Genomic DNA, 12229 nt, shown 5'->3' with positions numbered 1-12229 from the left:
GAAGAGATCGGGCTGGTCAGCAAGCGCGGATATCTGCAAATCATAAGGAAAAATATGAGCACACACATACTTCGAAAATAAATCAAAGTAATCTCATTAAAGTTAAAGTACCTGTGCAAGGATGGGAATGGGAGTATTCATATACTTCTCCCCCATCGCGGCCATTTCCGCGCAGGCAGCGTCGCTCTGATAAGGGTACTCGGATGGGTTCTTCTTCAACATGCCATATTCATAGCCATCCGTAAACCCTTCAGCTCGACCCACCAAGCGCGCGGCAGCGTTGCAGTCCATCACAAGGGCCTGAAACTCGTCTGAGTATTTCATCGCGAAAGCGCAACGAGTCATGCCCTGTGAGATTAGCCATTGGCGATCCTGCGCGAGGCCAGCAACAGACGTCTCGAGGGCAGGAACCTGAGAGTTTAATAACTCAACAGTTTCCTTAGTCTTTTTCAGCTCCACTTTGTCGGACGCTGCTGCCGCCAAGGTTTCTTCTTTTTCCGCCCACGCAGCATCAAGTGCTTCCTGGCTAGACGCTGCCGTCGCCAAGGCCTCATCTTTATCGGCCTGCGCGGCCGCCAGCTCCTTCTTCAGGCGCGCAACCTCACTCTCCAGTGATGATTTTTCAGTGATAGACTGGACAAGAGCTTGGTCACGCGCCTCCGCCTCCAGCTCCAAGTCGCGCGCTCTGCGCGCAAACTTGGCCGCGTCCGCCTCCGCCGCCTGCAGCTTTTCCCGCGCAGCCTGAAGCTCATGACCGCGCTTCACGAAGGCGCTGTTGGCACTTGCTCTGTTCTCACTGAGCTCTGCTTGGAGCTTCTCAGCTCTCTCGCGAGCATCAGAAAGATGCCAAGCAGACACCTTAGCCTCTTGCTTGGCTTCCGCAAGAGCATCACGTACTTTTACGTAATCAGAGCGAAGCTCTTGGGAGGCAGCAAAGAAGGCTGACCCAGCAAACATATGATCGTTGAGCAGGTCGTCGCGAGCGCGGTCCTCCTGGAACCTCCTTTCAGATGGAGGCACAGCATGAGCCCAGAATTCCGCACACACACCCATGGACTGAAATGTGCTGTCTTCAGTAATAGTCCATCTCGGGCGGTAAATGTGATCGGCTTCCTGCAAAAACAAAGTAATTATCTAAGTCAACACATTAAGATGGAAGTCCGCGCAGCGGAGCAAAAAAGAACCTATACCTGCGGGGATGAAGCAGAAAAGTCAGCGCCAGCCCCACGAGAAGGCTCCGCCGCGAAGCCTCGTGGCGCTGCAGGACTGGCGCGACCGCGGTCGGAGTCTTCAACTTCAAACTCCTCTTCCTCCTCGGAAACAGGCCTTTTCTCCTGCGACCTAGAGCCAAAATCGGTCTCGCGAGGAGGGCTGTGCGCAGGAGGAGGTGAAGGAGGTCTCGACGCCGCCAGGTCGGCGCGCAAAACGGCCTCCTGCTCCTTAGTAATCCCAATGAGGGGAGATTCATCGCTTGCAGGAGCAGGAGCAGAGCCAACGGCGCTGGCACCGGCGCCAGGAGTGCCACCAGCAGCTTGTACGCCAGCTACGGCTTCTATGAAAAAATCAACAAAAAGAAATGGTTCGTGACTAAATCTAAAAGAAAGTCAGAAAAAAAAGAGCGCAATACGTACCTTGGCGCAACTCCGTTCGCGAAGCAAACATCGCCATGAAGTCCATTCTACCCTTCTTTGAGGGTAAAACAGGGGACTTCGAAGCGACCTCCGGCGCAGCCTCGGCATCTTGTTGCGCTGTCGCCGGCTCTACAAACATTTGAGTAAGCAAAGATTCATTAGTAATTCTATCAGAATCGCGCTCATAGAACCATAAAAGATAAGCAAAGGATAAGCAAAGTATACCTGTCGAAGGCGCAACACCGCTTCCCTTTTCCGCCGCGCGAAGGGAGGAGGTAGTGGCACCATATCTCAGGTGGACAGGAGATCTACCCACTTTTTGAGGCAGGGAAGACAAGGAAACCTTGGTGGTAAACTCCTAGGTTTTCCCAAATCCCCCCTCCTGAGTAGGAGGATCCTGAACAACAGGGGCAACATCTTTCTTCTGTTTCTTACTGGCCCCCGCGCCAGTTTTCCCCTTAGCTTTACGCTTTAGTTGGGGCGCCTCCTCCTCCTCCTCCTCTTCCGCGAGCTCCAGCTCGTAGTTTTCGAGCGCATCTACAATACACGCAACAGAAGTGTTAGCAAAATTTGGTATTATAAAGGAAAATGCATAAGTACAAAGGCTTACCAGGCGCATCGCTGTCGAAGACAAATCCCAGATCAACAGGGATGAACATGTCATCAAAGCGATCGGGGAAACCAACCTCCCCAGCGCCGAGCGCGACGGAGCCACCCTCCATATGCTCATCATATGCGGCGTGGATATACTCCTTGGTGACTGCACAAAACAAGTCAAATGATATCAGCAAAAAGAATTGCATTCGCGCAGAAGTAAAGCAATGAGATTAACTTACACAAGCCGTCCACTTGGATAACGGGCTCAGTCGCGCTGTCCGCCCACCTCCTGCTCATACCAACCCCCACTAGCGCCTCCTCACAAATGTTCTTGGCGGGGGATGGTTCAGTGGTCAACTTTTTAACCCAGGCGCCAGTTGGGTTCTTGAGGACTCCCACATCCGCAGGCGCAGAAGAAATCACGCGCATGGTCATGCGGATGGGGATCACACCAGCCCTTATATAGAAAAACCTCTCAGACCAGTCATGAAGGCTCTTGAATGAAACAGTGGAGCACTTCACCTTCTGACTGCGAGGAATAAATGAGAACCAAGAATCTTGGATCTTGGGCTTGTAAAAAAACTGAAAGCGCCGAGGTGTGGGCTCCTCGCGCTGGGATTTGCACATGAACTCAAAGTGAGTCATGCGCACAAGTCCAAACGGATGGACTTGGGATATATGAATCCCATAAAACTTAAGCAGCGCACCCACAAACCTTGTCATCGGGAGACGAAGGTTGCAGTGGGTGAAAAAGTGGCTATAAAGGGATATATAGCCGGTGGGCGGGTCCGCCGCCGTTTGCCCGGCCACAGGCAACATGCAGCCAAACAGAGGGGGAAAACCCTGAGAGGCGATGAGGCTGTCAAGATCGGCCTGCCTCAATTTGCATGGGATTTCATTCCACCTCTTCACGGCCTTGGTCCTCCCTACCTCCTCCGATGAGCCCTCAGCAGCCTTCTTCCCCTTGCCGGTCTTCTTCAATGTAGACATTACTAACGATTTTCTACGGCAATGGATGGGGGAGATTGTGTTGTCTGAGCTATCAGACATACAACTGTGACAACGAGCAAAGGATGATCTGAAGAACAGACACCTGGAAGCAGAAGACAAGTAATCGGAATAGAAAGAAAGAAAAGAGATCAGAAGAATAAACAAGAAGATGAAGGATAAAAAAACTCTAAGGGCTGGCTTTTATAGGCCCAGGAGAGAGAAATTTTGGTGCTGAACGGACTTCACGCGCCCCCACTCGCAGGTTTAAGCCAATGCGAGCGCGACACGTGTCCCTGACACTGTGTGAGGGGACATGAAAGGAAACTATACGGCTGCTGCCAGAGTTCACGCGCCACCACTCGCAGGAACGGACCAACGCGAGCGCGACACGTGTCCCTGACAGCATATGAGGGGACACGAAAGGCAACTGTAGCACCTCGAGCACACGAAAGGCCTGACACGTCTCCATCACTGGCCCACGTCAGCAACAACCAACCACGTACAGGGACGATTCGTTTGCAACCAAAAGGATAGAATTTCGCGCAACGGTGAATAATAAGAAGAAAAAGACAAACCCCTACTAAAAGAACAAACTGTTAAAGTCTAATATCTATCTTGCCTCGCTCGCGCGAGACAAGACACACATTAGACTGGGGGGGCTTGAAGAGGTATGTACCCGCCTCAACACCGAGCAAGGCGGGTCAACCCACAAGATATAGACAAGAGGCTTGAAATCAAGACATTACGAAGGCGCAAAGCCAAAACCTATGCGCATGGCGCATATCACATATGCTCATGCATCACATGCTCAGGCATCATATGCCCAGGCACCACACATGCTCAGGCATCATATGCCCAGGCACCACAGATGCCCAGGCATCACATATGCTCACGCATCACATATGCTCACGCATATCACATATGCGCGTGGCGCATCAGCGCGCGGCGCATATCACATGCTTGTGCATATCACATCTGCGCATGAAACATCTGCGCGTGAGAATAAAGAGAAGACCTCGCGCATCCTCAGGATAGGCGCATATCATACATGCACATAATCAACCTCACCCTTATCCAAATCAGGATTAGGGCAACCTTGATTGTGCACGTCAGACAACCTTCCAGAAGGTATCTTTTTAAGGAATAAGAATATGCTGATGTTGACAGCTGCCGAATGAAAGGTGGACAACTCAGCATAACCCATGTGCTACCACGTGATTATAACCAAATGAGAAAGCACCAGGTGTCCCAGAGGACACGTGGCGCAGAGCAATTGGAGGAGGCCAACAAGGCTGAGCCCAATCAGTGGAAACCCTAGCACTATAAATACAGCATCAACTCCACAAGGAGAGACATTCAATCATATTCAATTACATTCAATCAGACAGTTACATCCAGGAACACAATCACACAGAGTATTCAGCTATTAAGCATACTCTCCAGATTTCCTTACTCTGATATTATTATCTTCTCCCACAAATACTTATTCTCACACCGGAGGGTTACCCCAAAGAGGACCCCTCTGTCCCTTTCTGAGGGGTAAGTTGACGGTGCTGTTCATTTTGTAGGTGGAAGAACCCAGATCCAAGAGAAACCATCGGTGAAATAGTATAATCACACCCGAGGAAAGTAGATCGTCTACCAGTGAGTCGATCCACGTTTCTTCAGCACCCGTTCCGGTTAGGAAACATCGATTAAGGGATGAATAAGAGCAAATACATAATATCCTCCAAATATAAAATGAGTGTCACATTTTAATGATCTTAAATGGTTTATTTATGTTTTGGTCATGTGACGTGATAAGAGAGTCGTAAACATAATTGTATGTCATACATGTGTTATGGAATAAAAAATAAAAATATCATAGGATTTTTGTGACATGTGAAGGGTTCATAGAATTGGTCGCCAGCTAATCTCATCCTTCACCAAATTGTGCACCAACAAGGGCGAACGTGGCAATCTTCTGGTCACTACTCTCTCATCCTTTCTTTATTTCTACAACTCCACAGGATCGATTAGAATCTGTCTTCAGATCGTATGTATTGATGGATCTCGTGAACTATTATTTGTCTCTATCTATTCTCTTAACTTATACTATATTGTCTCCAAAAACCAATGGGATTCAATCCGATGTGTTAATATCGTAGCAGTTCAACGAACAAGCATAATTTTCACAACAAACTCTTAAGATTTAATTTTTACATACCAAATCCTCTAGATATATAAAGAAAACATAAATAAAATGTTATTCTACCTAATTTTGTTAAGCCGCTAAACTTATCTAGAACTTTTGAGAAAACATTTAAAAATAATGTTACTGTAACCTTATATATTAGTCAATTTTTAATTAACATTCAAACTTTTTTGAAAAAAAGTTACACCCCAAATCATTAATATTTTAAATGGGGTTTCGTAGATATATGTATTTTTTTTTTAAGTTTATAAACTTTAATATAAGTATGTAACAAATCTTGGTTCGGGGACTTTCATGTTTTCTTTTACATGCTCAAAAGACTTTTATATACAAAAATTTAGTTGAGTGATTCTTCAACAAACTTTTTAAAAAATACGTAATTTTTTTATGATACTAACCTACAAGTAGGGCTGTGCAACGGTTCAGAACCGTGAGAACCGAACCGGAACCGATAATGAGTGAAAAATAGAACTGGAACCGAAACCTATTATAGTAAACCGGTTCGGTTCCAGAACCGCTAAACGTTAATCGGTTCTGGCTAGAACCGGTTCGATCATGTATTTATCAAATGAGTTATGCAAACTTTGCAAATTGTAAAACAAGTTTATACAATTGTATGTCTTCTTTCACGTTAAAACTAATTTAGATTATAACATGATCATCCGTTATATTTTTTATTAAAACCGAAGTGTTGAAGTTAAATAAACCATTAGCAACGATAGATTAATGGAAGATCATATCATTTTATATTAAATTACCTTGATAGGTTAAATCAAAATTGATCATGGTTGCTAGTTCTTGAACGTAAAGAAAGAAGATTTGAATTAAAAAATGATTGAATAGATGCCGGTTAATAAGTTACTCTATAAAAAAATGGGGATTGGTAAATTTATTTAAAAAGTTTTGAATATTCCGGTTCTTCGGTTCCAAGTCTAGAACCGTCGGTTTTACCCGGAACCGAACCGGAAACCGTTTAATGCAAATTCTGAGAACCGAGAACCGAACCGGTACACACATTAGCGGTTCTGAGGCACCGGTTCGGTTCCGGTACCTCGGTTCTGACGGTTCCGGACCGTTTTTTGCTCACCCCTACCTACAAGAAGTTGGTGTTTATTCAAATATACACATATTTAATTTATCCCGGATAAAAATGTTTGATGTTAGATAGCTATAGTTTTATATATATTCTCTACGTAATACAATTTAACTAATATGTGTAACAAGGTTGATGTAGTTAATAGAAGTCATATATATGTGTAAGTAATTCATGCACCAAAAGTTGTACAATAGACGTTCACACACAATGCCACACAAATTTGATCTAGAAAGAATACGATGTAAGAGATTGAATCCCAAAAACAGAAGGTTACACATGATGTTTCTTGAACTATTTTTATGGTGTTTTATTTGTATCTACTCCTGATTCACAAGTGATATCCAGGCCGTACGTACTACAGTGACCACAATATTGGACCCCCCCCCCCCCAATCATCAATCATTCAATTGTCTCCGCCTACCTATTTTAGTAATTACACTTTTTACAAGAGATATGTGCATCATAAATAAAAGTGCAACTTAATTAACAGGGTACAACTTTTGACCCCGAAACCAACGTACACCTTAATCTCGCAACATTGTTAATTATCCTCATTTAACGGGCAGACTTTGATCGGTAAGCCGTCTTGGGGTACAGGAAACGGCCCATATTGTATCCCGTCGTCTCCTATCACTTCCCATCTACAATAACATTATAGAAATGTTAATATAACACGTTAAAAAGTAACACATGGCATGCTTGATAAGGATATCATAGTTTTTCCGACTTGGCCGATATACTTGCCTGAAAGTGGAGGTGAGGTGATGAACGAAGATGAGCATCTCGAGCTTAGCGAGTTCACTTCCCGGACACGAGTGGGCACCATTCCCGAAGGGCATATATGTGTTGGGCTGAGGTGCAACCTGCATACAAGCATTTCAGACGCATAAGTGACGGTATAATACCACACGTCATGAGCCAAACATAGATTCTGATTGAGATTCAGAGTCAGATCGTGAGATAGGACCGACACAAAATAAGAAAATGAGTGGTCCATTTTTGAATGTTAATGTTTAAGTTCTAACGTTACATGTGACACATGCAATGTAGGAAGAGACACATGTAACATGGACTCATGGAGGTCGAGACAAAATCTTGGTACAAAGGGGTAAGAAAAGCTCAAAGCACCACCTTACACGCACTTGCATGCCATTAATTAAAACACGTATATAGCTTCCATCATGCCACGTGTTATTAATATATACAAAACCAATTTAACATAGAGAATTTCATAAATATATATAGGTTTTATACTTTTATCATATTAGATCAATGAAGTGCAACGTATATATTAAAGTGTGTTTTAATTAATTAAAGTGGAACGTAACCAAACATTTATGTTTCTAAAATTATATATAAGTATATTTGACGTAACAAACTTTGGCTTAGTTAGCAAAAGATTACACAAACAAACACGTATATGTGAATGCATAAATTTATAATGCAACATGCAAATCACCTCGAATCTTGCAGGATCGAATTTGTTAGGGTGAGGGAAGAAGTTAGAAGAGTAATGGATGCTTCTGAAGAGCGGAAGGACTTTCCAACCCTTTGGTATCAAGTATCCTTCCATTTCCACATCTTCTACTGCTTCTCTGTATGTAAACGATAGTATACTTGCGACTCTCAATGTCTCTTGTATTACCCGAGTAGTTAAGGGCATCTGCCTCGTATCATCCCATGTAATTCCACGCTTGGCTTTAATCCTTTTGCACCGTATTTCCTCTTGTTCTCTCTATGTTAGAAACAATTTTAATAAATAAGTTATGGGGAAAACAGGGAGAGTGTAACAAATAAAAAAGAAAAGGGATAGTATGTTAAGCATAACTCACAACTAATATGTAACAACAAATTACCTTGACAGCTTGGAGGAGATTAGGATTGTCATGTAGATATTTGATGAGCCATGTTAGAGCAGTTGCAGTGGTGTCATGTGCCGCAAAGATCACCCCGATTATGTTATCTGCTATTTGGGATTCACTCAATTTCATCTTTCCTTGTACTTCATTTGACAACATGAATGTCCCTAATAATCCTTCACCATTCTCCCCACTCTCCTTTCTCTTCTCTATAACCCTCCTTAGTTTCTCATGTAGAGCCTTTCTTGCCTGCCAAACCATCACCCAAGATTACTTCATTAATGACATATGTATGGACAATTAAAAACAGCAAGTTGTGTACTAATTATGTCTAAGGTTAACTAACATCGTAATGTGATATATATTACAAGGATGTTGTTACTAGTGTTTTAAGGTAACAACTCATAACCAAAGGCAAAATAGGCGGTTTCATAGGATTACAACACTACACAAACATGTATTAATTAACTACAAAATTATGTATTTATGTGACTTTGGATACATTTGTAAATAGAAAATACTGGAAGTATTTTTATTTATGCATACTTTTTAGCTACGGTTTAGTAACGAAAGGAAATGTAGCTAAAATTCCAGTGCAAAAACTATAGCAAACATTTTCATAGCAAAACATGTTGCTAAAAGATGGCTTTTCGTTGCTAAAACCATAGCAAATGTGTTAATCAGAACTCATGACATATGATCAATAAATTAAAGATAATTTGGGAATATAAAAGATGCTATTTTTGGAAAGATACCTTCATTGCTTTATTAAATGGAGTGGCAGGAAGATCCAAAGGCATGGAATTGTACCCTTTCTCCAGACATTGATACAAACTCTTTATTCCCTCAATCTCTGACTCCAAATTCTTCCCAAAAACTGATAACATTGCCACTTCAAAAGCACACTATAAACAATAAACACAAACAAACAAATAAACGTTATTTATAAGTCAGCAATAACATAAGTTGCTAGCAAACATGAGTACCAGATGATCGAACACATGTACCTTCTTCATCTCAGTTAAAGTGTTGATAGTATGATTATGTTCCCAAGTGGGAAGAAATCCGAGTACTATGTCTTCAATGTCGGGAACAGAACCTTTGATTGCGGATGGAAGAAATGATGACTGGATCAGTTTCTTGAGATGCACATGGTACGGACCTTGATGAAAGAAAACAGCTTCAGGACCTATCATCCTTTCTTTGCTCACCGGATATGTTGGTTTGAACATATGTGATTCACTCACCAAGACCATCTTTGCTAGTTTAGGACTTGATACCATCACACATGGGCATCCCAATATGTGTGTTTTGAATATTTTCCCGTACCTATATGGAACAAATTACAGAAAACAAACATCAATATCATGAATGTTTCGTAAAACCGGAAAAGGCAAAAATGGCCGGCATTCCCCTAATTTTTAACCTCATAGTTATAAGTTGCATACTTTTCCATTTAGGTAAAGTTTGTCATTAGTGACACTTCGAAAATAGCAATAAAACAATGAAATTAGTAACTATTGGTTTTCAGATATTTCATGTTTACTACAAATGAAAAGTGAAAAGTTTAACTAAAGGGTACCGTAAACGTATACTCACAGCAAAAGATTGTGAAAAAGGATTTTTGACTTTCGTGACTAGAAAGTGTCGGTAATAACTAAGACTTTTACTACTATAAAACTAACAAAAAGAAATCCAAATCTATGCGATTATTACTAAATGATACTTTTCTTCTAACAGTGGTTGGTACTTTTATTGTTAAAGAAATTGGCTTGAAGGCTTGAACATTGAAGGGTTTGACATATTGAGTTATCCCTCATCCCGACAAACGCGTTTTTATTCAAAATTCACCACTGAATAATAAAATTTCTTTCTCCTAGCCTTTTACCCTTCACCACTGAATAACGGATCACCTGAAAACACATAATAAAATTTCTTTCTCCTAGCCTTTTACCCTTCACTTTTCTTCCTATTGAAAAAAAGTACATGTCTTGAGAGGTTGATGGTTAGCTTGAATAATCCACTTTTTCTTCTTTCGTTCTTTCTTTCTTTTTTGTTTTCGTTTTTTGTTTTTTTGTTTTTTTTCCTAGGATTCTAACAATGGTTGTGCTAAATTTGGTTGATAATAGATAAAAAAAAATATACAAGTTCAAACCTGACCAAAATCATGAAAACTTATACATTGGTGATGAGGATCCGGATATGTGAGTAATTATAATGAATATAATTCATGGGTTTAGAACAAATATAATATTATAATAACCCAGTCTTATATCGTTGTCCACATCAAAACCAAATATACTAATATATTTTCCAATCTTATATAAAAACTATAATAAATAATATTATGAAGCGGTTAAAACCTGAAATTATTAAAAGTAAATAATTTAATTGCTAAAGGTGCATGTGAGTATTTGAAATGTGAAAAGATTTTTTTTTGTGAGTTTAAAGTTGAGTTTCAGGTACTATAAATCTGGGAAGTGTAGTTTAACTAAGTGAGATAATAAGCAGGCGAAGCTTAGACTTTTATTTGAGGGGACCAAAAGTCACGGACTATGTTTAAATGGGTACTCAATACGTAAATTATTACGGTAGGGGGGTTAAGACATATCTCGTTTTATAAGGTGTCGGTAATGAATAGATAAATTCAAAGGTGGAATTTTCATTCCGTAATACAAAGTTTGATATAGAAAGCAATATATAGTATGAAAATGAAAGAGTGAATAATAATAATAGTAGTAGTAAACCTTTTTTCTCGGTTAGAGAAGAAGGAGTTTGGGTTTTCAGTGAAGAGCTTGAGAGTTTCACCTATGTAAGGCCAACCCATTGAACCTGGCGGTAGCCTGAGTTTCCCTGGTGGCGTGAGGTGGTGTCTCCTCCATATGAGCTTATATACAAGTATTACAAAGAAAACGGACAGTACAAGGGGAAGAATAGAGAGTGACGGTGGCGGCGATACAACGGCGATGGGCATGGTCATGGTGGTTAAAATATGGGGTCGAATTTTAAGCAGTAGAAATGGGAAGTTAGTTTGATGAAGTTGAGGGGTGGAATACTAGCATTATATAGACTTATAGAGGGAGGGGGGGGGGGGGGCTGGTATGGGGTGGGGTAGGGTTGGGAGGAATTATTCATACCGTAACTAATTAAGGTTGTATTAAAATATTCAAATATTATATGAGCTAAATCTATTTATTTATTTATTTATTTATTGTGTTTGTGCAGATGGATACGAGAAAAGTATAAATTTTTTGAGATCACATTTTTTTAACGGTGGAGAAATATCATGTATATCAAAAGGAGAGGGCACCTAAGAAAGGAGATATATATAAAAAAACACATCATATAGGTATATGACGTTCAAAAATAATTCCAAAATATATAAGTAATTAGAAAAGTGTATCAATTAGGGCCTTAAAGCCTTAAGGGGGTGTAGAAGAATTCGAATTCGACTTTAAATTCGAAGTATCCAAATCTTGGATATTCGAATTTTCGGATTCGGATAGTGGTTCTAATATTTTCCAGATATTTCAGACATTCAAAATATCTAAATTATCTTTTTTAAAATATAAAAATATTGAATGTTAATGAATTTTCTTTACCTTAAAGTTGTCTGCTTCTGAGTTTAGAAAGAAAAGCAAAGCCTAATATCATTTCTAATACCCAGACTCCCAAATCTCCATCTCGACTCCACCACCAAACCCTAGTTTCAACGTCTAAACTCCATCAAGGCCTTGAACTAGTTGCGGTAATTTCACCACCATCGAAATCATATTTATCCACCATTATACAGCCATATCGAAATTCGGAAGCACCATTAAATAGCATAATGAAATTCGAAACCACTTTTTCATCTCTGTCA

At 40.9% G+C, this 12229-nt stretch overlaps 1 protein-coding gene across 2 annotated transcripts; it reads right to left on the bottom strand.

Moving 5' to 3' along the window:
• Positions 1 to 6146: 6146 nt before the first annotated feature.
• LOC143533754 (abscisic acid 8'-hydroxylase 2-like) lies at positions 6147 to 11431 on the bottom strand. 2 transcript variants are annotated; one of them, XM_077028430.1, is made up of 7 exons: positions 11115 to 11431; positions 9375 to 9696; positions 9123 to 9272; positions 8365 to 8616; positions 7968 to 8243; positions 7253 to 7371; positions 6535 to 7149 (listed from the first exon to the last, which is right to left on the bottom strand). In XM_077028430.1, exons 1-7 carry the CDS (start codon positions 11345 to 11347, stop codon positions 7050 to 7052), a joined length of 1452 nt encoding a protein of 483 aa, XP_076884545.1. In that variant the 5' UTR covers positions 11348 to 11431; the 3' UTR covers positions 6535 to 7049. The 2 variants fall into 2 exon arrangements, with proteins under 2 accessions (XP_076884544.1, XP_076884545.1); XM_077028429.1 differs by having other exon boundaries at positions 6147 to 7371.
• Between the last annotated feature and the right edge of the window lie 798 nt (positions 11432 to 12229).

The sequence above is a fragment of the Bidens hawaiensis genome, unplaced genomic scaffold (genome assembly GCF_021521415.1).
Source record: "Bidens hawaiensis isolate Kalapana, Puna unplaced genomic scaffold, B.hawaiensis_p1.1 tig00009863_1, whole genome shotgun sequence".
Classification (NCBI taxonomy): Eukaryota; Viridiplantae; Streptophyta; class Magnoliopsida; order Asterales; family Asteraceae; genus Bidens; species Bidens hawaiensis.
This window is presented reverse-complemented; position numbering and strand designations above follow the sequence as displayed.